The 25655-nt window shown below is 63.7% G+C and overlaps 1 protein-coding gene across 7 annotated transcripts; it reads left to right on the top strand.

Annotated features, from left to right (window-relative positions):
• Positions 1-579: 579 nt before the first annotated feature.
• On the top strand, positions 580-25465 carry IGF2 (insulin like growth factor 2). 7 transcript variants are annotated; one of them, XM_043923590.1, is made up of 6 exons: positions 595-713; positions 9920-10137; positions 17125-17289; positions 21886-22051; positions 23751-23899; positions 24180-25465. In XM_043923590.1, exons 3-6 carry the CDS (start codon positions 17128-17130, stop codon positions 24411-24413), a joined length of 711 nt encoding a protein of 236 aa, XP_043779525.1. In that variant the 5' UTR covers positions 595-713; positions 9920-10137; positions 17125-17127; the 3' UTR covers positions 24414-25465. The 7 variants fall into 7 exon arrangements, with proteins under 7 accessions (XP_043779518.1, XP_043779525.1, XP_043779555.1 ...); XM_043923620.1 differs by lacking the exon at positions 17125-17289 and having other exon boundaries at positions 601-713; XM_043923574.1 differs by lacking the exon at positions 9920-10137 and having other exon boundaries at positions 699-713.
• The last annotated feature ends 190 nt before the right edge of the window (positions 25466-25655 follow it).

Below are 25655 nucleotides of genomic sequence, written 5' to 3'. Positions count from 1 at the left end.
TCGTGTCTGTGTGGCCTGGGGTCCGCGGCGCCCGTGGGGAGGGGCCGAGGAGGGTGGGGGACCCCGGCCCGAGACCCCTTTCTGTTCTCACTGCGTCAGCATCAGCGTCTCCGAGCTGTCTCCACGCGAGCTGGGTGCCCGGGGCGGGGCCTTCACGGTGGCGAGCTCCCGTCCTCAGGGGTCCTGCTCGCAAGGTGGGCTCCGCAGGGCACCCACCCAGGTCACCACCAGTCACACCCAAGAGCCCGGGGCTGCCCAGGTTGGCCACGGCTCCGGAGGTCAGCGGCTGACCTGGCTGTACCAAGGCCTGGCCAGCCTGCTGGCCGCCCAGGCCAAACCAATCTCCTCCTCTCCTGAAGGCGCCACCCGGGCCGGGGCTTGGGGTGGCAGGACCCGGGGCTGGGTACCTGGGCTCCCCCGGCTGCAGACCACTCAGAGGCCGGCCTGGCGCCCCGCTGGCGGGGCAGTCCTGCATGTGCCCCGAGGGCTCTCACCCTGTCACCCCCTCCCCGGGGCCACATCAGCACCCCCAGGGCCTCCAGAAGGCCCCGCCCCTCGGGGAAGGCCAGGGTTGTGCAGGCAGGTGGCCGGCCGGACACTGGACCCGGAAGAGGAGGGGGCGGGGGGCTGGGATGAGCAGTGATCTGCCCGTGGGCTCACGCGGGCGGGCCTGTGCGCGCAGGTCGGGGCAGGGGTGCCCCGCAGGAGCTGAGGTATGTGGGTGCCTGGACCGGGGACAGCTGGGGCTGGGAAGTGGGCGGCTGGTCATCGCCAGGCTGCCCTCAAGGCCCTGCCAGCCAGTGAGACCCTGGGGACCATCTGGATGCTCCCCCTCCCTCTCAGGTGCCAGCAGACTCTGTAGAGAGGGCAAGGAGGCCTTTGGGGTCCCGGGGTGCGTGGGGCTGTCCCAGTATGCCCTGGTGCAGTATGCCCTGGGTGACGCGGGCTGGGGGGCTCGGGGGAGGTGTGTACGGGGGCAAGGCTGTGGGTCACGGTATGTCACGGCCCCCCACAGGGGCCTGCCTCCCTGACCCCTCCTGAGACCCGTCCCAGCCCTGAGACTGGGGACCAGCCCCCCGAGTCTCTTCCACTAGTCCCTGGGCCTGGGTGATGTGGTTTTGAGCAGGAGGGCTGGAGGCCCTGGCATGAACAAGGTCACAGAGGCAGGGAGAAGCAGCTGCCAGGGCTCCCTGGGCCCTTGGGGCCAGGACAAGGTCAGACTGGGTCTCCTGTGCGGCGCCCCTTTGAACCCCAGAGGCCCCTGCTTCCCGGAGCCCGCATGCCCCCCACAGCAGCCTGGCCCACGGACCTTGGCTCTGCCACCCGCCCAGGCCCAGGCTCCGCCCCTTCTGGGAACTGGAGGCCCGTCCTGGCTGCCCTTGGGACCTGGGCTTCACCCGCCCGCGGGGCTGACAGTGGCCGCCCGCCGTGTCCGGCCCTGCGTGTTGCCCTGCTGTGGCCGTGGGGGTCCAGGGGCCGAGAGCGGCCCCCCACGGCCGGCTCACTCCCCTGTGCGTCTGTTCCACGGGGCACTGTCCTCACATGCAGCGGGGGTGGGGCTGATGCACCTGCGCTCCTAGCGGGGACCCCGAGGCTGGGGTCAGGCCCTCCAGCGTCCACCCGACAAGGACCTTTGCTAGTGTGGCCGCCTCCAGGCTGGCCCCCCAGATCGTGTCTGCTCCTGGCACGAGGGAGCTGGCACCTACGCCTGGCCGTGTTTGCCTTCTCTGGGTGGCAGTAAATATTTACCGTCCCCGCTATTCTCCGGGCCCTGAGAAGGGCATGGGAGGTGGGCGCCAGGATGCTGCGCTGGGCCCCTCCCTTGAGGGCCCAGGGCCTACTGGGGGCCAGGCTGGGAAGAGGGAGAAAGACCAGGAAACGGTGGCTCGAGGGCCTCAGAAGACCCCGTGCAGAGCCCAGGCTGAGCCCCGGGCAGAGTCTTCGTCCAGCTAGGCTGGGAGTCCTCACCCTGGGGAGCCTGCCCCTTGACCCTGTGGGTGGGCCCCTGTCCCCGCCAGGCGGGCGGTCAGAGTGGTCATTCGCAGGTAGAACCAGCAGAGGGCACCAAAGCCTCACTTTTGCTGCACTTCCTTCGTGCTGGGCTGCAAGCCCCAGCGGCGTCCCCTCTGCAGGGGGCTTTTGCCCCCGCCGCCCACATTCCCAAGGGCCGGCACACAGGGGCTGTGCGGGACGCCCAGCAGGCTGGCTTCTGGGGCCTCTGGAGGACGCAAGGCTTAAGTAGGAGAGAGGGTGCCCCAGGCCTCGCCCCTCTAGTCAAGCCGGCCCTCTGGAGCCCAGGTTCCCTGGGGCAGCAGCTGGACAAGGGGCTGGGTCCCCAACATTCTGGGTCACGTCTCCAGGAGAGTCTGACCCTCTGGCTGCAGAATCAGACCTGGGCCAGGAGGCCGTGGGGGTGGAGGCCAGTTCCAGAGGGGATGCTGGGGGCAGGGGGTGGCCAGGGGTCCGGGAGCTGCGGAGAGAGCAGGCAAGCGGGGTGGTGGGGCGCCCGCCTGTCCCTCCCCACAGAGGCTCAAACGTCGCACTCCCTGCCATCTGCTGCTGTTGGGGATCTGACCCAGGCCGCCCGTGGAGGGGTCCCCAGTGTGGCCCCCAGAAGCTGGGCCTGGGACTCTCACCACACAGTGCCCACCCTCCAAGGCGCAAGGCTGAGATATGGGATCCTGGGGCCACCCCTGGGCCCTCAGGATTGGGGTGGAGGTGGGGGCGGCCTCCGAGGCCCCCTCACACAGAGATGCTCAGACCCTGTGTCGTCCACTCCTAGCGGGGCCTGGCTCTGTGCTTTGCCAGAGATGAAGGTGGGCCTCCATGCCCACAACCTGGGGGTCGAGAGCGCACGAGCCCAGGGTGGCCCCACCCTCCCTCCCCACGTGGCCGAGGCTGCTGAGCCATCGGAACCAACCTCGCGGCGGTGGGAAGGGCGCGTTCCGCCCGCCTCGCTCTGACCCCCTTCCTGGCCCATCTGTGTTTTTGGAAAACAGAGCCGGCACCCCCGGGGGTGGCCCTGCAGCCCAGGGCTGTTCACACTGCGTCTCAAAGAACACAGTTTTCTTCAAAGTCCGCTTCCCTTCAGAGCTTGACCCCGTTCCAGCCCAGCCTCGCCGGAGCACCCTGCCGGCCACCCACACCCGAGGCCCGCTTGCCCAGGGACCTTGGAAGTCCCCTTCCCTCTCTGGGCCTCAGGTTCTGAGCTAGAGGTCAGGCTTGGGAGGCGGCTCAGTGGGCAGCCAGAATAGGGCTGGGAGGAAGGGAACCTGAGGGTCCAGGTGAACCCGAGGCCCTGAATCCACGACCCAGGCCTCCCTGGCCCTACTCACCCTCTGTGGTCCTCCATGGTCTCCCCGACCTCGTCTGGTCCCCTACAGCCCTCCATGGTCTCCCCGACCTTCTCTGACCCCTACAGCCCTCCATGGTCCCCCCCAGCCTCCTCTGCTCCCCTACAGTCCTCCATGGTCTCCCCGACCTTCTCTGGTCCCCTACAGTCCTCCATGGTCTCCCCAGCCTTCTCTACTCCCCTATAGTCCTCCGTGGTCTCCCCGACCTTCCCTGACCCCTAAAGTCCTCTGTGGTCCCCTATAGTCCTCCATGGTCTCCCCAGCCTTCTCTACTCCCCTATAGTCCTCCGTGGTCTCCCCAGCCTTCTCTACTCCCCTATAGTCCTCCGTGGTCTCCCCGACCTTCCCTGACCCCTATAGTCCTCCACGGTCTCCCCGACCTTCCCTGACCCCTACAGCCCTCCATGGTCTCCCCGACCTTCCCTGACCCCTACAGTCCTCCATGGTCTCCCCGACCTTCTCTGGTCCCCTATAGTCCTCCGTGGTCTCCCCGACCTTCCCTGACCCCTACAGCCCTCCATGGTCTCCCCGACCTTCCCTGACCCCTAAAGTCCTCTGTGGTCCCCTATAGTCCTCCATGGTCTCCCCGGCCTCCTCTGGTCCTCTGTAGCACCCTCCTGAGGTCTGTCAGCTCAGCCTGTCCAAGAAGGCTTCCAGGGCCAGGGAGAGGGAGAGGGTGGAAGGTGGGCTTGCTCCTTGAGGCCTAGATGAGGGGTCTGTGTTTGGCTGCCTGCTGGGGTGCTTCCCGGACTCAGACCGGCTGTGGGGACAGAGCGGCAGAGAGGCCAGGCTCCAGGCGGTGGAAGAGCCAGCAGAGGAACGGAAGAGAGGAAGGCTGAGCGCGGGGTCCTCCAGCCGCTCAGGTCAGAGGAGGGTAGAACAGGCAGGCTGGGAGGCCTCCTGAAGGAGGTGTCCCGCGTCCCCAGTCAGGGGCCGTGACCTTAAGATCGAGTCCACACTTGGCTATCTCTGCCGCAGGTGCAGACCAAGCCTCGGGATCGGGATCGCCGTGGGGCGGTTACAGCCGGCCCCGCCCTCTCTGCAGCCGCGCTGGGAGCTGTGTTCATGTTGAGATGCCGTCCTCCAGGCCCTGGCCACAGAGATGGCACGGGCTGAGGTCTGGGGGACACAGTGGGCCAAGTCCTGTGGGTGCCTTGGCTCCCCAGAAGCCCTCAGCCTGCTGGGGCCAGCAGGGGGTCCACTGCGGGCCAGTGCGGGGCTGAAGGGTGAGAGTTGGTAGGCAAGGCAGGCTGGGATTAAGTCCTTGCTCTGACTGTGTGGTTTTGGCCAAGTTACTCAGCATCTCTGAGCCTTGGTTTCCTCATCCATTGCAGGGGAACCCAAGGAGACGCTCCCTGTTGTGGTGGCAGAGGGTCCAGCAGGGCCACACGTGTGAGTGAGGCCCCCAGGCCTGCTGCCGTGGTGACGGCCGGTCCTCCGAGTCGCATCCTCGGCTCCTGCCCAGCGGGACGGGCGGTGGCCTCAGACGTCCGCCCCGGCCCCCGTGTGTGCCACGTCGTCCCCTCTGGGCCGGGCGTGTGGGCAGGCGGGCCCAGGGCGGGTGGCCCGCGTAGGTAGCATCCTGCGGCTCCACGCTCTGCATCTCCAGCAGGTTTCTTCCCCTCTCTGGGCCTCAGAGCTCCGCAGGCCCACTGCTCCTCCAGGCAGCAGAGGCAAGAGGCAGCTGACGCTCCTTCCACAGCAAAGGAGCAGGCCCCAGGGCTACCAGGGTGCCCCGTGGGTGCGGCTGCCAGGCGGACCAGCCCCCAGGGGAGGAGGCCCAGGGCTCGGGGGCCTGCGGGGCCCACCTGTCTTGAAATGAGGTGGAGGGCTGGCTGGGGGAAGGAGCATGCATCCCAGCGGGCCTGGGGGCTCCTGTGTGCCGGGACCAGGGCCAGACTCCCTCCCCCCAAACTCCAGAGCCCTCTCAGGTGGCAGGTTTTGCCTGCAGGGGATGGAGGGCATGACAGGTGTCCCAGGACCAGCCTGGCCGTGACTCAGCCACCAGCGTCCAGGAAAGAATGCTCGTGTGGTGAGGGGAGTCAGGGGCAAACACACCTTCGCATTGAGACAGTATAGTGATGCGCAATGATAAACACGTGTTTTATCAGTAGGTGGGCTGGGCTGGGCGCCGACCTGTGGGCGCCGACCTGTGAGGTCCAAGGGACGCGGAGGCCCCGGGGTGACGGGCTCGCCCCTGCAGCCTCCGGGTCCCCTCCCACCCCGTCCTCTCCCGGCCTGGAGACCCCTTGGTCCTCCCGCTGTTTCCACGCCGCCCGGGGCAGCCTCACCCTGGCCTCCCGATGGGGCGGGGCTCTTGGGACATCAGTGAGTTCAGGATGGGGGCTCTGATACCCCCGGCTCTTGGGTCTGGTGAGCTGGCTCCTCTGTTATCCTACCGGCCATACCCATTTCTAGAAAAGCCAGGTGCATTCTCATAAGGCTGTGGTTGCATTTCTCGACGTGGCCACGAGGTGTCAGGCTTGGGTCAGGTTTGGAAAGCTGCGCAGGGCGCGGGAGTCAGGCGCCAGAGTCAGCCCCCCACTGCCGCTCGAGGACGGGGCTGGGGGCGGGCTGGGGGGGAGCGGCCCCGAGCATCCTGCTCTAGAGCCTTTCAGTAATCTGACGGATTGTATTCAGGTATAAACATAATGAAGTTTTCTCTAATTCTCAGGACACGGTGGATGCTTCAGGAAGGCGTCCCGGGCTCAGCGGTGCTTGGGTCACCCACCTTGCCACACCCTTGGGGTGGGGACCCCCCCAGGACCTCCCTCCACCATCGGTTCTGTAATGCCAGGGCGGGGGGCTGATGAGAGCCTCAGGTCCGATGCAAAGGTGCAGAGCCCACCTGAACCCCAGCAATGCAGAAGGCCTCTCCCTTGTGGGAAGTCACCCCTCAAGACCTTCCGGGCGTGCGCTGTAATTCTAGAAGTGGCCACCAGGTGTCAGCATGAGGCCACTTAAGCCACCAAAGGGAGGCAACTTGCAGCTGGGGCTTTCTAAGCGTCTCCCGAGTCTCTCCTGCATAAACAGGATCTGACCAGAACCCTAGGCCAGGGTAACTCCCTCCCAGGCCTAAGAGACAGTGAGGCAACAAGGTTTATGTCTTGAGGTGTCCCCGGCACCCCAAATTTGCCTCTTCCGTCCCACTGCGTTGCCTCCCCGTAGGCCTTGTGGTCCCACCATGGATGGTAAATAGAAGGTCAAGCTCAAGGTCACAACCCTCACAGCCCCTTTGCCTCCAGTCCTGCCTCAGCGGCACCAAGCTGTGGCCAGTCCTCCTGGGGGCCTCCCCACCCCGAGCCCCTTTCTCTGCTCCCCTTCTTTGCTTAAACACTCTGGGGTTCAAGGTTCCGATGGAGTAAAATCGCCCTGCACGGGTGTGGTCCCCTCTGGAGCTGTGTCAGGAACAGGGATCTGGACTAGAGGCAGGGCTCAGATCCAATGCACTGGTTTAGGGGTGGGGGTCCCCCATTCCAGCAGTTTGATCTGTGGGTTTATTTGTTACAATATTACTTCTGTTTAATGCTTTCGGTCTTTTGGCCTTGGGGCATGCGGGATCTTAGTTCCCCTGACCAGGGACTGAACCCGCAAGCCTTGCACTGGAAGGCGAAGTCTTCACCCCTGGACCACCAGGGAGGCCCCCCACCTTCTCAGTTCGGGGATACTCCCCTTGGTGGGCCTCTCATGCAGCCTCATTATCTGGCATGGGGTCAGCCTTTTCCCCTCACTGGCCCCACCTTAGTCGTGGGAAGCCCCAGCTAAGGCTTCCCATAAGGATCAGCAAGGAGCTCCCCTGTGACATCTGGGCATCTTGCAGCAGACACCAGGGGGCGGGGGTGTGTGGCACAGGCTGTGAAAACTCTAAGCCACAGAGTCCCCAGACAGGGCCAGAGTGGCATGAGCAAGTGACTGCTGCACCCCCAAAATTGTGGGGTGCTTCACACACTGAGTCCCCTCTGTGTGAGATGGGCCTGACTCAGGACCTCTAGCGCCCTTGCATTCCTCTCCTGCCCAAGAGCCCAGGGGATGGTACGGCTCTGGGACTTCTGCATCTTGTTTAGGACACTCCCACCAGATCTGAGTCCCCCCAACCCCAAGTCTGACTCTCTTCCCCACTGAAAGCCCTGTCAGATGACCTATCCCTCCAGCTAAGAAGGGAGTTCAGACGAGGGCTTGAAAGATGAAGGGAGAGGAGAGAATTAAACACCAGCCCAGGCTCGCAGGCTGGGGCACAGGGACACAGGGAGGGTGGGGGCCAGCGACCTGCAGGGAGCCACACACACCTTTGCCTCCGGACGCACCTTGGCTCTGCCCCCTGCTCTACCTGAAGGCTCCGGGGGGAGATGTAAGTTCCCAGTGAGGCTTGGTCCAAGCTGCCTGGGGCTTCACCCAGCTGTTGACACTTCTGGGTCCCAGGCTCAGCTGGAGTTCTGGCCAAGCTCAGAAGGCTGTGGACCCCAGTCAACCCTCCCAGGGGTGCCTGCGAGCAGGACGTGTTGCTTGCTACCTGCTAGTGCCACTTGCTGCAGCAGCCTCAGGGCCTTCCACCACACCTGTGGGGTGGGGGGGTGTCAGATGCCACCAGGGGAGAGAGAAAGCCCCCAGGTGTGCCCCCTGCCTCTGGAAGAAGGACCAACCTGGCCACGCTGTGTTGCAGCTGCACTGGGAGCCCCTGAGGGAAGATTTTTCTGACCATTCTCAAACCCTGATTTTTCCCCAAGATGGCCCACCCCCATTTTACCCGTGCCATGCCCACTGGCATGCCCGGGAGGGTGTCAATCAAGGGAGGACCTGCCCATCCCCACCCCCTCCACAAAGCCCCAGCTGGCAGCGAGTACTTTCGGCTAATGCCCATGCCCACTAACACCTTTCTGCCAGGCCAAGGGTGGGCCAAGTCTCCAGCCCTGATGCGCCATGCCCTCACGTGGGAAGGCCCCAGGGCCAGCTGCTCCAGCAGGCCCAGCACCACCAAGTTGGCGCAATGCTGCCTAAATTTGGAGGGGCTTGGGGAGCGGCGTGGGGCGGGGATGAGGTGAGGGGCACACCATAGATCCCGTTGGCATTTGGGCAGGCGCTCCATGGTGGAGAGGCTCATCTTCTGGGGGCCGTTACAATGCACGCTCTCAAAGTGCCCTTCACTGTCTCTCCAGCCTCAGCCTCATCCCCCTCCTCTGCCTCCCAGGCAAGCCTGCTGGAGGGTCTGAGCACCACAGCCAGAGCACCCCCTGCCTTGGCAGCGACCGCTACTGTTGGCCCGGCCAGCGGATCACCTGCCCGGCAGTTCCCACAGAGAGCCTGGGGCATCAGCGACTTCCCGGTCCTCTTTATCCACTGCCCGGGAGCTTTGGGGGCAGCACAGCGGTTACAGCGCAGGTGCCTGGGCTTCCCTCCCTCGCACGCGTCCCTCTGGGTGCTAAGAAAGCTGCCTTCAGAGCGCTCAGGGAGCAGTGGGCGGGGGGCAGTTAGCAGGAGCTGGAGGGCCCTGCTGCCAGAGGGCTCAGGCGAGCTCCCACTTTGGAGGGGACAGGACAGGTGGGAAGGGGACCCTTCAGGGGAGCTGCCTAGAGCCACAGGGGCTTTTGCATGGGAAATACGCTTTCCTTCACTGAGCTGGCAAAATGGGAGGGGTGGGCTGGAGCGTGAGGGCACAGCTGCTTTTGGAAAAGTAAAAGGATTTTCCTGTGTGAGAGGTTCCTTCTGGCTGTGCCCCGCCTTCCCCGATCCCAAGCAGGATGCTGCAGCGGGGCTGAGGCCCCGAGGTTTGGGAGTTTTTTCCCACACCCCCTCTCTCCCCACTCCCTGCACCGCCCCTCCCCCAGAGAATCCCACCGTGTAATTGGAGAGGATGGTGAGAGGGACCAGGGCGGGGTGCTGCCCCTTGGGGTCCCAGAGCAGAGTCTAGAGAGGACCGCTTCTCTCCTGCTGACAGTGTTCCGGCCGCCCTGGGCCCCCTCCATGCCTCCCCTGCCCTGGGTGGCTTTTGTTTTGTGCATGGAGTGTGCGCCTCCTCCACCCAGGCTCCCGTGTGCTGTGTGTGGGGAAGCAGTTCATTTCCCCAGAGGAGCGTAGGCTCCCACCACCCTCAGCTGCCTTTCCCTGGCAGAGGTGTGTGTGCCTGCCTCCCTCCTTGCTTCCATTCAAGGTGGGAATGTGCTGGGGCAGAGGGGGGAGTTATGTTGCGTGCTGTGACCCCCGAGGCAGGCTGTCTGTGTGCGCCCCGAAGCTCAGGCAGAAGTCCGCTGCAGGGAGGGGCATCCTGTCCCATGGATGGGTCTCCAGCTGCTCCCGTGGGACCCTCTGCAGGCCCGGCCTCAGCGAAGCCCAGCTCTGCTGAGCTGTGGACACGTTTCCCCCTCCCTTCTTCAGAAAAGGCAGAGCTGGGGAGCCAGAGGGACAGGCAGGGGAGCCATCACCCAAATCCTGACAAGGTGACCCCAGGGCCTCTCCGCCTGACAGCCAGCGGAGGGGCAGGGGCCAGGGCCCTGGCTGGGTGTGTGTGTGTGCACGCGTGTGGATTTGTTTTAAAAGACACCATCTTAGGAACACCCCTCTGCTCTCCCCAGGGGACAAAGAGTCGCTGCTGAACTTGAGGAAGAGAAAGTGGCCTCCGGCTCCCAGCCCCAGGGCCCCACACCCACGCCAGGTCAGCCCTTTGCCCAGGCTGCCCCCTGGCCAGAGCCCACAGCCGGCCAGAAACCCCAGCCCAGAGGTCAGCTGCTGTGACCTGCGGCTAGCGATCCCCACCGCTCAGAACCGAGGCCAGTGGCCCCAGCCCTCAGAGGTGAGTGCTCCGGACGCCCCCGGGCAGGACGGCGTGCCGCAGGCTCTGGACAGTGGCTCGGAGCCCCACCTCGGGAAGCTCCCGCTGCCGTCACCCCTTTCACAAGGAGTGGAGCCTCCAGGGGGCTGGGTTCGTATCAGGGTGACGCAGCTGGAATCTGGGGTTCAGAGGGTCGGCTCCTGGGGGCTCAGCTGCAGGTAGAGCAGGCCCCCGCCCCCTGGGCAGCATGGTCCTCAGAGGGGGACTCCTGGTAGAAGGACAGAGGGACGGCGAGGGGGGCAGCCCAGGGAGCGGCAAGGGTGACAGGTGAGGACAGAACTGGAGGAAGGAGCGTGCAGGCAGAGATCTCCAGCACGTTGGGGAGGAATCCTGGGAGGCCTCCCGGCAAGCTGGGCTCAGCTGGGCATGCCAGACCCGGCCCTCCCTGCCCTGGGCCGTTGCTGTGGGGCCTCACACGGGTGGTTTGACCTCTCTGTGTCCCCATCTGTCAAAGCAGGGGGACAGTCGCAGAGCGGGTGGTTACTGTGTGGTAGAATGAGGCTTCCTGTGTGTGCCTTGGGGGACGGAGGGGGACACTGAAAGGGCTGGGGGGCAGTCAGAGCCCCCTCTGACGCTGCTGGATGGAGCCGGGGTGGGGGCAACAGGCTGAGCCGCCCCAGAGCGGGACTCGCTCCAGGGTCTCTGGAAGCGGAGGATGGGGGCTGTGTTCCCGGTCCTGACCCCAAAGCCACAGAGGTCACTCTTCAGGGCCTGCCGTGGGGGACCCAGCAGGTGCCCCCTTGCAGGCCGATTTGCCCACCGGAAAGAGAGAAACCGAGAATGTTTTTCAAAGGTGTCTTTAGTTCAGACGCTACATAGAATGGTACAACAGTGGCCACGCCTGGGTCCTTGCAGCTTGGGGGCCCGGTGCCCCACACTCCTACACACTGAGACGTTGGTCTACTGATCAGGGGCTGGTGGGCCGGGGTGGCTTGTGCCGTTGTCGTCGTCGGGTCCTGGCGGTTCAGTCCAGCTGGGGCCTGGGTCCCCGGGCTTCCAGCCCTGCTGCTGGGAGCAGGCGCATCCCTCCGGCATCCAGTGCAGGGTCCTCGCCCCCAGCGGCGCCAGGCGCCCTGTGGGGGCTGAGAAAGGGGGCGCTCAGGGGACTCCTGGAGAATGGGCTGGGTTTGTAGAATGCTGGGCTTGGTCCCAGGGAGGTGGGGAGCGGCCAGCTCGGAGCCAGAGCCGGGGGAGGAAGCGGGGAAAGGGAAGGCAGGCTGCAGGGCAAGCGGGAGCAGGGAGCCGCCGCAGAGCTGGAGCCTGGAGCCAGGTCGGGCGCGGGGCTGGGCTTCCTGGGGTGAGTCCGAGTCTCCGGGGATGACTGTCCTCTTGGAATATGGCTGGCACGTCAGTGGGGGAACCAGGGCTGCTGCAGAGCGGGAGGGAGGGGCAGGTGGTGGTGCTTGGGGCCGAAGTTCCCACCAGCCAAGCCCTGTGCTGGGGAAGACCCCAGTCCCACAACACACCAGGGCTGTGCCCTTCCTACTGCGGTGGGCGACCGGAAGTTGGGGCGACCTGGGCGGCTGGTCCCGGCTGGGGGTGGCCAGTGCCCGTTCTGAGCCCCACGGTGACCCGGGTCTGCCCCCCGACAACCCTGCCCCTTTAGCTGCACTCGTGACTAAATGAGGCACGGGCTCAGCCTGCCCAAGAAGTGCCTCTGTGCCCCCTCCCGGCCCGTGGCTGAGGCCAGCACCCCAGGGTAGCCTCTGCCTTCCTACCTCCAAGGTCCAGGCACGTGTCTCCAAGCACCGGGCCGCAGCTTCTCCAGGGCTGGCGCCTGTTCCAGACTGAAAACAGGGAAGGGTCCCCAAAGGGCACACACCCCCAGCATGAAGATGCCCAGAAAGCCCCACGGACACACACCTCACCCCGGCCCCCCTGCCGCCCCCAACCTGGGAAGCAGGCCTGGAGGAGAGGTGGGGAGCCCGGAGCAGGGCCAGGGAAGCGGAGACCCTCACCCGCTTTGGGGTCCCAGGGAGCTGAGGTCTGCAGACAGACACTTTAAAAACACTCCTCACCCCCAAATGCACAAGCTGCCACCCTGCCAGGCTTCCCGGGGAGCCCCCTCCTCACCCTCCCTTCCATGGGCGCAGGCCTGACGCTGGGGCCTGGGACTGCAGAAGGCTGGTGGGGAGGGAGCGGGGCAGTGATGGGTGGGGGGAGACAGGCCAGATGTTCTTGGAATGGACACGGGGTGATTGATGTGGACTGGAATTTGAAGGGGGAACATTCCCCACGTGCCTTGGGCTCCGGGTGGAAAGTGGGCTGCTTTTTTCATGGTGGGGGGGGGTCGTCCCCGTCTTGCCAAACTCCTCTGAAAGAGCTGCCTCAGCCCTGCCCAGTCCCCACACCTGTCCATGGGCATTAACCCCTGCCTCTCCAGAAGGTCAGGCTTTGGGAGGCCCCCTTTCTGGCTAGGGTCCCTTTGTGGGGTGACTGTGGGGACAGATATCGGCTGGTGAGCTGGCCCTGAGGCCCCATCATCCTGCTGCCCCCAGCAGCACCCCCTCGCTGGCAACACCCTCAACCCACAGATGCTCAGGAGGCAGCCGCCCCCCACCCGCAACATTGTCTAATTCCAAAGGGGTGATCCGGTTCCCACCAGTGCGTGGGGCTGGGTAGGATTCAGCGTTCCTCTTGTTTGTCTTAAGGAACTAGACTTTCACAGCCTGGAAAGGGAGGCTTGCCGTGAACATTCTCTTAGAGAAAACGAAAGGAGACCCCTGACCCCCGCCACCATCAGTCCTGTCTCCCCCCGCCCCCCATTCTCCTCCTCTTCCCTAGTCCTTCAACTCTCTCCCGTTATCAAAACAAAATTGGGTTCGCCCTCGTCGAGGGGCCCGAGAAGGCCCGGACGGCGCTCGTGGAGCGCCTGGGGTGAGCGGGGACGGCCGCCGGGGGTGCTCCGGGGCCCCCCAAACCGAGCTGGGGACGAGCCTGCCCGCGGCGGTCGCTGGGCCGCGGCTTCGCCTAGGCTCGCAGAGCGGAGCGCGTGGGGCGCGGCGGCGGCGGGGAGCCCGCGGGCCTCCTCGGAGGCAGCCGAGCGGGGAGCCCAGAGCCCCCCGGAAAGCCAGGGAGCAGCGCCCCGTCGCTCCCCCGCCGCCCCGGCGTGCCTCCCTTCCACCCGACGCGCTGCCGCACGGAAGCGCTCTCAGGGGCGAGGGGGCAAAATCGGGAGAAGCGACGTGCCAGCCCCGCCGGGGCGGCGGGCGTCCCAGGGAGCCCCGCGTGCCGCCCTGGAGCCGCCGCCGCCGCGCGCAGCCCGCGCCCCGATCCCCGGGGAGGGCGCCGCCGCTCCGCGCGAGTCCCTGGGGCGGTGGATCCGCAGCGTCGCGGTGCTTCCCTGGCCGGAGCTCAGCCTGCCAAACGAAGCTCTCCATCTCCAGGGTCCCAGCTCACCGAGCCACATCCCCCGCTCCTCCTGACGGCAGACGTTATTTTATTTTTTATTTTTTCTGGGCTTTTTCAAATTTAAGATTTCCTCCCTGATCTCCCCCAATACATTGAGCATTTCCCCAAGTCACAGGATTTTTTTTTTCTTTTTTTGACATTAATTTCTGGGGACCTGAAAACACATAAGCCCCTACTGGCTTTTTCAGGTTTTCACTGGTGACCTGGGTCCCCACACTTACTGGGTGTTTTCTCCCACCCAGGCTCTTAACAGCTTCACTGTACCCCCCACCCTCACCCCCACCCCCACCCCCAGGTTCTACAGAGTTACACAGTGCCAAACCCTATTCAGAAAAATTTAAACATTAACTCCAGGTCCTGGGCTCAGGCTGACTCCCCCAGGATGAACACGGTGTTTTTTTGGCATTAAGGCATCTTTCCCAAAGAACAGGACTCTTTTCCTGTGTCCCCATAATTTTGGTCGACAGGGGCTCCCCAGCTTACTGCCCCTGTCCTGGCTCCCCCGTGCCGAAGCCCTGTTCCTCCGCTTCATTAGAGTTTAGGACATAATCTGCTGAGTTCCACAACTTTATTGGCCCCAACCTGAGTTCCCTAAATTTTAGGTAAAGAATCCCAGGTCCCCCCACCCCTGCCACCCCCTCGCAACAGACTGATCAATTTCCCCAGGGCCCTCAGAGTTGGAAGGTTGCTGCCTACGCCTCACCAAAATTTATGCATTAAACCCAAAGCACAGTGACCCTCTTTTTGAATCATAAACAGTCTGTGCTCTGATTTCCTGAGTTCCACAAAATTGAGAAGATGGTTTCTGGCCCCCAAAACTCACTGAGCAATTTTTTTGGTGGGTCATAAAGACACGGGGCATTCATTTCTGGAGCTCTCCAAGCTTCCTTGCCACTAGTCAGGTTTCTTGACGCTGTTACCCAGACCCCCAAACACACAGCACTTATCTGTTGTGACCGTGGGTCAGGCCGGTCCCCCCAAATCACGCATCTCTCAGGTCCTCCGGGTCAAGCCAAGCACAAAACAAACACTTGCACAGAGCCTGTATCTTGTTTTACCAGGCTCTTCTGAGTGTCCCAGTAACCAAATATTCTGAATATTTTCTCCGCCTCATAACATTCTGAATATTAAAAAATTCCCTGGGCCCCACAAGCTTACTGACAAGAATCCGGGTTTCCTAAAATTCAGAACTGATCCCAAATTCCAGGCCAACCGACTGGACCTTTCCCCGGCGCCCTGTGTGTGGACACACTGGGCTCTCAATATCAGGCATCACCCTCTCTAAGCTGCCCAGACACATGCAGAGTCACAGAAAGGCACTGATTTCTCGGGCCCAAAGCATTTCTCCAGGCGCTCACTGAGTCACCCCAAATTCAGTCAACATTTCCTGGGTCTCAGACACTGCCAATCTTCTGTAGACCACCAGGCCCCACCGCCTAGGAATTCTTAATCCTTTCCCCCTAAAACTTCGATATTGACCCTCTGTTCTCCTGGGGACTTTGAAGACTTCTTTGGATCTCCAGATTCAAAAATTATTTTCTGGGGCCTCTGAATTGTGATGCTGCCTGCTAGCCCTCCAAAATAAACTGAGACTTTTTCCCCCTTCTCCACAAAACAACTCAACTTTTTTGAACATTGATTTATGGGTCCCCTGATTTTATGATCCTTACTTACCCTGAGCCCTCCTAAATTTAGGCAATTTTCCACAGGCCTCCCAAAATGAAATTGCCCAGATAGCGAAAAATACCCCCAGGTCCTGGAAATCTCAGGTATCACAGGCCTGCGTCCTACAAGATTCCTTGCTATTAACCAGGTTCCCTGAAATTTAGATATCAGTCTCTACTGAACAATTTCCATGGATCCCCCACACTTGGGCCGTATCTTCCTAGGGGGTCCCCAAATGCAGACATTGCCCAGGAAAATATTTTCTTTTCCTGTTCACCAAAAATAAACTAATCAAAACTAATTTAAAAATTAAAATATTAAAAAGATTTTGATTTCCCGCCTTCTCCAAATGTATTGATCACACCCCAGGTTGCCCCAAATTTAGATCGTGTTTCTTGAGTTTCTCAAGGACATTGAGAATTTTCCCAGAAGCCACAACAATTATGGAAGTTTCTTTGCTCGGGCGCTGCAAGCGTCCACTAACCTTAATTTCTAAATCTTGGAAATGATTCTCCACTCTTCTTCACCGCACCTGGATCCCCAAGACCCACCCACTGTTTTTCTTCCCCGAATTTTAGACCCTTTGCCCTTTTGGAACCTTCCAAGTTCCACACGGAGAATTTTGCTCTGGTCATGGTCATCCGCAGACCTACTGCCCTACAAATGGGGCTGTCCCACAAGCCTGCTGACCTACATGCCCGGTCCTCACAGTGTAGACTCGGCTCCCCTGTCCCCGGGCCGCACGGAGCAGCCTCCCCGGCCCCCAGACTCGGGTTCTTTTTCTGGAGTCTCGAATTTTGTCATTAATAACAGCTCCTCACCCCGACGCACCCTCCCTTGGGTCCCCACTTCAGGACCTTCGTTCTCTTCCTTGCAAACCAGGCGGCTCCGCACTGCGTTCCCGGCAGTTGGGCATTGCTCCCGGCCCCAGCGCGGTCTCTGCAGCTTCCGTAGCCCCGCGCCCCGCGGGCACCGGTTCTGGGCCTCTCCGCGTCTGCTACGAAGTCCCCGGAGCTCCTCGGATGCGGGAAGTTTCTCTCGTCCTCCCCACACACACTCGATCGGGCAGTGTGTCCGCCAGGACGTAGGCAGGGCTTCTCCCGCGTCCAGGAGAACGACTGGGCATTGCCCCCAGTTTCCCCCAAATTTGGGCATTGTCCCCGGGTCTTCCAACGGACTGGGCGTTGCCCCCGGACACTGGGGACTGCCCCCGGGGTCTCGCTCACCTTCAGCGCGTCCACCGCTCGCCGTAGAGCGCTCTCTCGCTGCCTCGACTCCTCCGCGCCCGCGGACGCAGCCTCGGCCTCCAGCCTCGCGGTGAGCTCCCCGCCGCCTCGCGTCCCGGCCTGGCTCCCAAACCCACCCGCCGCCGTCCCGCCGTCCCGAGCGGCTGCCGGGGACAGCGGCACGGGGCGCGGGAGCCGTGCGGCGGGCCAGCCCCTCGGCCGCCCCGCGCGCTGGGTCGGGCCCCGAAGACCCGCGCCGCTTTCCTTTGCTCTGTGCAAAGATCACAACGAGGGGAAAGCGCCTCGGCGACCTCCAAGCGGGGCCGGCAGGGCGCAGGGCAGGAGGGACGCGGAGGAGAGGCGCACCCCCGCTCAGGCGGCGCGGCGCCTCCAGCCGCCCGGGCGCCTCCAGCCGCCGGGCGGAGGACTAGGGTAGGCGCGCGCCGAGCGCGGGAGACGTGATTGATGGCGGAGCGAGGGGGCGAGCTGGACTCGGGCTTCCGCCGCCGGCGGCCCCTTCCCCTTGGAGGGGCGCGCGTGGTCGGGGCTCCTGGGGCGGGTGGGGCGCGGGGACTCGTGCGTGGTTTTGACTTGGTAAAAAAAAAAAAAAATCACACCGACTTCTTACCTCGTCCAAACCCTCTAGGAGATGGTTTCCCCAGACCCTCAAGTGACCGTGGTGGCCCCCGGGGCTGAACCCGAATCTACGCAAGTCCAACGCATAGAGGACGGGGGAACCATTATCCGGATATTTTGGGTGGGCCCCAAAGGCGAGCTGCTTAGACGCACCCCGGTGAGCTCGGTCATGCAGGTAGGATTTGAACGACGTTTCCCGCCCTGCTCGTCTCGCCCCTGGCACACGGGCGCAGCCCGGGCCGGCCCCATGCCTGGCCCAGACTCGGGCCTGGCCCGGCTGGCCCTCTCCACGTACCGCACCTGGCGTCCGCCGAGGCTACTCCCCAGTTCCCGCGCGGCACCGGGGGGCGCTCGGGCTCCGGCTGCAGCTCGAGGTGAGGTGCTGTGCCTGCTCGGGCAGGTGGAGACTGCGCGCCTCGCCCGAGCCCAGACTCCTCGCTTCTCCAGCAGGTCCCGGCGGGTCTGGGGGGACCGCCACCTGTGCCCGCACACACAGGGCACCCTCGCCGCCTTGCCCCCTGGTGGGGCGCGGGGATCCGGCCGTCGCTAGGGCATGTGACGCCGCCCACCCTGGTCGTCCTGGGTCCCCCGTGTACTGTGTAGGGACTCTGGCACCCCGGAACCTCAGACAGGGCCCCCACACACTTTAGAACAGTGATTCTAGATTTCTTTCGAACTCTGAGGATCCCTGCCCCCACTCCAATCTCGTCCCCGCGCACCCCACAGCCCCCCCCTCACCGCTGCCCCCTGGGACCCCAAGCCTGGCCCCCCCTTGGCTCGAGTTGCAGAGGCGGTCCGGGGGCGGGGCGAGGACCCCTCGAGCGCCCATTGGCGCGGGCACTCGGCCAGTGGGGCCCGAGCGGGCGCCGAGCCGCGGGTGGCTCGACTATAAGAACCGGGCGTTGGCGCCCAGAGTTCGCCTGCTCTCCGGCGGAGCTGCGTGAGGCCAGGCAGGCCCCCGGCCCCCCCTTCCGGCCGCCCTCGCCTCCTGGCCCTCGCCCGCCAGCGCCTCCACCCGGCTGGCGGTCCCGCGTCGACGCCGTCCGCTACGCTGCTGACCCCCATCTCGGGCGCCGTCGGCGGGGCCGGGCTCCGCCGGCCTGCGGATCCCCAGCCGCCTCCTCTTCGTCTACCTCAACGCCCGTCCCGCTTCGCCCGAGGAGGCGGTCCCCCCCGCAGGCAGTCCGGCTCGCAGGCCGCCGGCGTTGTCATCCCCCGCGCTCCCCCCTCCGGCCCTCCCCGGCGCGCAGCCCGGCCGCTCCCCCTCCTCGCTGCGTCCCGAGCGGCCCCCGGCGGCGCCACCGCCACCCCCCCGAGGCCCGGGCTCGCGACGGCCGAGGGCTCCGTCGGCCCAAGCCGAGCTGGGCGCCCGCGGCCCGGGTGACGCCTCTGCTCCGCCCCCCTCAGCACCTTCCCCGGCCCCCGACGTTGCGCCCTTTCCTCGGCTTCTCTGCGCTCCCCGGCCCCTCTCCAGCCTCTAGTCCCGGCCCCCCGTCTTCTTCCGCAGCCTTCCCTTCGCTCCCTCCCGTCCCCCCCAGCTCCTTGCCTCCAACTCCCTCCCCTTCCACGCCCGCCCTCTCGCCTTCGCCGTCCCAAAGTGGATTAATTATACGCTTTCTGTTTCTCTCTCCGCTGCTCTCTCCCGCTGTGAGCCTGCCCGCCTCTCGCTGTCCTCTCTCCCTCTCGCCCTCTCTTCGGCCCCCCCTTTTCACGTTCACTCTGTCTCTCTCACTATCTCTGCCCCTCTCTGTCCTTGATACAACAGCTGACCTCATTTCCCGATACCCTTTCCCCCCCTAAAAGTACAACATCTGGCCCGCCCCGGCCCGCAGACAGCCCGTCCTCCCTAAAGAATCAGAGAGAATTAATCCCCCCCCCCAAAAAAAAGCCATCCCCCCGTTCTGCCCCGTCGCACATTCGGCCCCGGCGACTCGGCCAGAGCGGCGCTGGCAGAGGAGTGTCCGGCAGGAGGGCCTTCGCCCGCTGTTCGGTTTGCAATACGCAGCAGGAAGGTGGGCGGCCCGGTGCCGGCTTTCAGGTAAGCGGCGTGCGGGCCGGACCCGGCGGGGCGGCGGGGCCCGGGCAGACGGGGCTGGGGGGCTGGCGGTCCCTTCCCCCGGGGCGAACCCCGCGCTCTCCCCTGCGCCGCGGAGGAAGGGGCGAGGGGTGGGGGCGGGGGAGGGACTTGGGGAGCGCCGGGGGAGGTGTGAGCTCTGTGCACGGCGACTTCCTGGTCGGCTTGCGGGTGCAGGGGGCTGTTACTCAAAGTTTGTGATTTGTGCCGTGCGGGGGCAAGGGCGGGCGTGGGGGGGGGGCGGCCGCCGTGTAATGAGAAGGGGCGCAAATCTCAGAAACCCACCCTGGTATGTTGACTCCTTGCCAGCAAGACCGAGAGAGGAAAACTGGGTGGGCGGGGCCAGGATGGAGCGAGGGGGGCCGAGTTGGCAAGAGAGTCCTGCCAGACGCCACATTCCCTCGGCGCCCCCCCACCTCCTCCCTCTCTCGGTCCCCGACATTTCCAACCAGGAATCTGGGTGGAGGGGGGGCTGGTCCAGGGCTCAGAGGGGCCCGGAATGGACCGTCCGGAGAGGGTAACTGCCCCTGCCCCCGTGGGCAGATGGAAGTTTCCATACAAGGAGGTGGAAAGCAGCCCCCTCCGGAACCGCCCCCCCCCCCCATTTCCTTGTGCCGAGATGGGCTGGGGGTGCAGGAGGGGCCCCCCTCCCCCGCCCTGGTACTTTGCTAAGAGACGCTGGGGCTAGCGGTTGGGGGTGCAGGAGAGGAGGGACTGGCTGGGAGGACGGAGGGGGCGGGAGCGAAGGGGGCGGGGGGAGTGGTCAGCTGGGAGCGGGGTGGGGGCAGGGTGGAGCCGGGGCTGGGAGGAGCCGGCCCAGACATAAAAGCTGAGGCACTGACCAGCCTGCAAACTGGACATTAGCTTCTCCTCGGAGGCAGCCTTCCAGCTTCCTCCTCCTCCTCCTCCTCCTCATCCTCCTTCAGCCCCAGCGAGCCTCCTGTCCAGCTACAGGTAACGCGGCTCTGGAGCCAGGACCCCGCTGCGCTGCGGCTCCCGCCCGCCGGCTGCAGCCCCCTTGGCTCCTGCCCGCCGCCCCTCACTCAACCCCCACCCCTCCTCCCTGCCTCTGCCCCCCACCCCTCCTCGGCCCACTGGCTCACCTGGCCCGCGGGGCTGCCTGCCTGCTGTCCAGCCTCGGCTCTCCGCTGGTGTCCTGGACTGGACCCCACACCAAGTGGCTGGGCTTGCAGAAAGATGGAGTTGCCGCTCGGACAGCGGGAATTCCTAGCTGGCCAAATTTGCTTTCAGAATTTGGAGGGGGCGGCGGTGGGGCAGCGGGGAAACAGGCTGGGGGTTTCGCCCAGCCAGGGGCGGTGGGCGAGGTGGCTGTTTAGATCTTCCATGGAGCTGGCCCCTGCTTGTCAGGGGCTTAAGCGAGACCGAGTTTCCTCCTCAGTCCTCTCATTTCCTACACGATTTATTGCATCAAAATTCCAGCATGCAGCAACCTTGCTCCAGGCGGGGAAGGCTGTGCGGCTCGGTGCCCCGTGTTCGCTGGGTGCAGTGTCTGGGACGGACACATGTGGGCAGCCCACCCAGGCCCTTGCTTGAGTAGCCTCAGGGTGACCGGCTGAGGGGCGCCGGGCCGTGACTGTCCTCCCAGAAGGGGCTCATGGCTGGGCCTGCCTGCCTGGGGGGCTTCCATCTTTTGGACAGGCGCAAGTGGCTCGCTGTGTCTCAAGGGAAGCCAAGGTCCTTCCCCTTTACAGGGCCTATTTACCCCAGTCTGCAGCCTTGCAGCCTTGTGAGGGGGTGTGTCCTGAGGTGTGTCTCTTCCCCCAGATGGGCCCTGAAGGGATCTGGTGTCTGGCCCCCCGGGGGGTCCTGACCTGCTCTCTTCAGCTCTCCGGGTGGGGTTTGGCATCCCAAGAGGGGAGCGGCTCTGGTGTTCCTGGAAGGACTTTGAGGCCCCTGGCCATTGGGAGTGCGATGCGAGGCCTGGAAAGGAGGCTTTTGGTTTTCATGTGTGTTTTGGGGACCCGAGGGAAGACTGGGGTCCGGGAACTAAGTGATGCCGGAGAACGAGGCTCCCGGGAGCATGGCTGGCACCCCGTGTCAGCCACCAGACCCTTGACCTTTGCTCAGCCGCAGGCCGAAAGGTTGAGAAAGGCTGTCTGGGAGGGAGAGGTGTGGGGCCGGGAACCCCCGCTGTTGCCTGGGGAGGGAGGCTGGTCCTCCTGGCGCCCTTGCCCGGCTGGTCCTCTGGGATGCACATGTTCTGTGCCGGGGTGGGGCCCTCTGCCATCTTGGCTGGTGCAGGGAGGCCCAAGAAGTGGCCACTGCCTCGTGCTGGCCCCGCCCCCATGACTTCATAGGATGGAGGCCAGGTCCAGTGTCCAGCACTGGCCCCTGCCGCTCTGGGTGTGGCCAAGCCTCAGCAATAATACGAGGGGGACAGTGATCCCCACCAGAGAGGCTCCACCCCCGGCCCTGCCCTCCTCGTGGGGTGACTCTGCATCCCACCAGCCTCAACAGAGAAAGCTCTTGTTCCTGTAATTAAAGCAATTAAGATTAAGGAGAAAGCCAGACTTCAAATCTGCAACTGGACTTGGACTTAGGAGGTGGCTGGGCTTAGGGTCCCAAAGGGAGCGGGCGGGCATGTCCTGGCTGAGCCATCCGGGGACCTGTGGAGGGCGGGGCCGGCCCCCGGCGTGGCGGGTGCGGGGCTCGCTCACGCCTCTGTCTTTCCCGCAGTCATCATCAATGGGGATCTCAGCGGGAAAGTCGGTGCTGGCGTTTCTCACCTTCTTGGCCTTCGCCTCGTGCTGCTATGCTGCTTACCGCCCCAGCGAGACCTTGTGCGGCGGGGAGCTGGTGGACACCCTCCAGTTTGTCTGTGGGGACCGCGGCTTCTACTTCAGTGAGTAGCTCCCTGGGGCCGAGGGCGGGGGCGCGCACAGCAGGTCCTGCGTAGACGCGGAGTCCTCCCCACGGTCCTCAGTCGCCTCTGCAGGTCCTCCAGCCTCCCCGGCTCGAGGGCTGGGCCCAGGCTTCTAGCCACATGACTCACAGTCCAGGGAGAATGGGCAGGTGTGTCCACAGAGGGGTCAGACCTGAAGCAGCAAGTGCGGGTGGGGTGCGGAGGGGGCTGAAGGCCTGCCTCCGGTGGGGGGGGGGTCGCAGACAGCCCTTCCCCTCCTGCTTCTCCCTGACCTGCCCACGGGCAGAGCTGTGGGCACCGGCTTCCCGCACCTTTTGTCCATGTCTTGGCAATGGGCACGTATCCGTGGACTGTTAGATTTGAAATGGAATCAAATGGGTTGAACGCCATTAAGAATAAAGGCACTTGTCACTGGGGGTGTGAGTGTGCATGCTGGGGGACGCCTGGCTCCATCCACGAGGGGGCCCGCTGCCCTGATGGGAGGCAGGGGGTCGGGGCCTGGGCGGGACCCACGCTCGAGGGCAGCGCGTGGTGCAGGCGCTGCCTGCTGGCCTGAGCGTTTTGGCTGGTTCTCATGGTTCCGGACTGGGGGCGCCTGGCTGGGCACACGGACCCCTCTGCCCCCCTCCGCCCTGCAGCAGGGCGTGTCCCCGATGGAGGCGATCTCTCCTTCAGCGTGGGCTCTTGCCCTCACCCCCCATAGTCTGGGCCTCCAGTTCTTTACCGTCAGGAGAGTGTCCACCTGGTTTCCAGGGGAAACGGGGGAGCAGGGGCAGCCTGACCCTCAAGGTGGGGCGTGTGCACTCCCTGGGCTCAGCCAAACGCCTCTCCAGGCCGTGGGGGGCAGGGGGTGGGGACACGGCGAGGGCCGTGAGGCTCCAACCCGGCCCACCACCTCCACGAGGCATCTTTCTCCACAGCTTTTACTTACCCACACTCTGAAATGGGCCGGAAACGCCCATCTTGGCATGTCAGCGCTTTGCTCTGAAAAGCACACCTGCTTCTCCATGCTTCCAAGGCCCCTGCCTGCCCTGGCTTCTCCCGTGGCCTCTCTCTCTGCCACCCTTGGGGGCAGGAAGTGGCACAGGCTTGCCCCCCTGACGGGCGGGCTGGGCTGAGCCCCCAGCCCGTTTGACCCTGCAGCCGGACCCCTTACTGGGGGCTCCCTTCCCGCCCCCCCCCCCCCACGGACGGCGGAAGGAAGGCGGGGACTTCACGTGGCCGAGTCTGGAGCCTGCGGTGGGGGGAGGGGAGGGCGGGAAGAAAGGAGGGCGTGGTCTGTGCAGCTCCTCACTCCTCTCCTCCCGTCTTCTCCTTCTTCCATTCCTGCTGGTCTCAGCGGTGGCGTCTCTGGGGCCATGGGCGCCTAGGCTCCTGGTTGCTGCAGGGGTGGCACCTGCATCCCAGCCGGCCTTCGGGCCGGGACCCCCCTGCCATTCGAGGAGGAGGCACAAGACGCCAGGGGCTGGTTCTGGTCACTCACGCTCACTGTCTCTTCTCTCCTTTCTGGGGCCCACCTCTCGCTTCCTTCCTCCACTCCAGGCTGCAGCTGGCTGTCTTTGCAGGGCCACTGGGTGTCCCGTCCCGAGGGTGGGGGCTGGGGGCTGGCCGGAGGACCCCTGCCTCTGCCAGGGGTGGGCACTGACCTGTCCTCCCATCCTCCTTGGGGGACCGCCAGGCCGACCATCCAGCCGCATAAACCGACGCAGCCGTGGCATCGTGGAAGAGTGTTGCTTCCGAAGCTGCGACCTGGCCCTCCTGGAGACTTACTGTGCCACCCCCGCCAAGTCCGAGAGGGATGTGTCTGCCTCTACGACCGTGCTTCCGGTAAGATGGCCCCGCAGCTCCGGCCCAGTCCCTGCGAGGGGAACTCTCCCCTCTCTCCCCCTGCAGCCCCGCGAGGCTGTCACCTCGGAGCCAGGGCACCAGGGCGCAGCCAGCTGCTTAGCTGAGAGGACGGCCAGGGAGCCCTTTGCACTCTGCCCCCCTCCCCTCTGGGGGCGTTGGCACTGGCCTGTCACACCTCGGGCACCTGGGGCAGTTTGGGTGCTGCCCCCCATGCCCCCCAGGGGCCTGGGCAGCCCCTGACTCGCTCTTCCTCCCCCAGGACGACCTCACCGCATACCCCGTGGGCAAGCTCTTCCGACATGACACCCGGAAGCAGTCCACGCAGCGCTTGCGCAGGGGCCTGCCCGCCTTCCTGCGAGCGCGCCGGGGTCGCACGCTCGCCCAGGAGCTGGAGGCGCTCAGAGAGGCCAAGAGTCACCGTCCGCTGATCACTCTGCCCATCCAGGACCCTGCCACCCACGGGGGCGCCTCTTCCGAGGCATCCAGCGATTAGAAGTGAGCCAAATGTCGTAATTCTGCCAAGTGATACCATCTACCTTGCGCCGTCCTCTTGGCCGGGACCGCCCCACTAAGTCCCTCTCTAAAATCTCTGTACCATCCTGTCTGCGGGCCCCCCTACCCCAGCCTCTGTGCCCCAACCTCCCCACGTCAGGCAACACCCCCCTCGGCCCCCTCCACCTGGCCGAGGGGATCAGAACAACATCTCTAAAAATGTACAAAACCAATTGGCTTTAAATATCCCCCCAAATTATCACCCCCCAAATTACCTCCAAATTATACAACCAAAATTGCAATCATGAACCCCTTAATCAGCCCCCTTGAAACGAATTGGCTTTTTAGCAACACCAGAATAGCAAACCAGTTTTCCAAAAACTTCTAAAAAAAAAAAAAATCAATTGGCTGAAAAAAAATACTAAAAATAAATTGGCTTAAAAACAATTGGCAAAAAAAAAAGAATTCGGCCCCCCCCCCCCCTTCCTTCTCATTCCTTTTGGATCTGGACTTAAATTGGCTTTGATCTAATCATTGAAGAGAAAGGAAGGGGCCAAATTTGCAGGTAGGCTTGTCCCTGCTGGGCAGTTATCTCCCCACCGCCGCCAGGCCCTCCCCGGGCACCAGCAGTGTGACACCAAAGACCCAAACCCGCTCCTCCAAGTTTCCATCACTGAGACCAATACAGAGCAGTGAGGGGACCCCGTAAGACCAGAGGAGGGGAGCACGGAACAGAAACCCCGCATCGCACTGGTAAAATTGAATTGGCAAAAAAAAAATAAAATTGAATTGGCAAAAAAAAATAAATAAATAAAATAAAATTGAATTGGCAAAAATAAAATAAAATTGAATTGGCAAAAAAAAAAAAAAAATAAATGAATTGGCAAAACACCCCCACACTCCAAAATCTGACATCACAATCCTTACCTCAGAAAGCAAACACAACCCTGCACGCACACACACACACACACACACACACACACACACATTCATGCAAACTCACACACATCCACTCTCACATGCATCCATGCACGCACACACACACACACACACGCATTCATGCAAACTCACACACATCCACTCTCACATGCATCCATGCACGCACACACACACACACTCACATGCATCCATGCACGCACACACACACACACACATCCATGCAAACACACACACACTCACATGCATCCATGCACGCACACACACACACTCACATGCATCCATGCACGCACACACACACATCCAT

Source organism: Cervus elaphus, chromosome 2 (assembly GCF_910594005.1).
Source record: "Cervus elaphus chromosome 2, mCerEla1.1, whole genome shotgun sequence".
In the NCBI taxonomy this organism is placed as follows: domain Eukaryota; kingdom Metazoa; phylum Chordata; class Mammalia; order Artiodactyla; family Cervidae; genus Cervus; species Cervus elaphus.
This window is presented reverse-complemented; position numbering and strand designations above follow the sequence as displayed.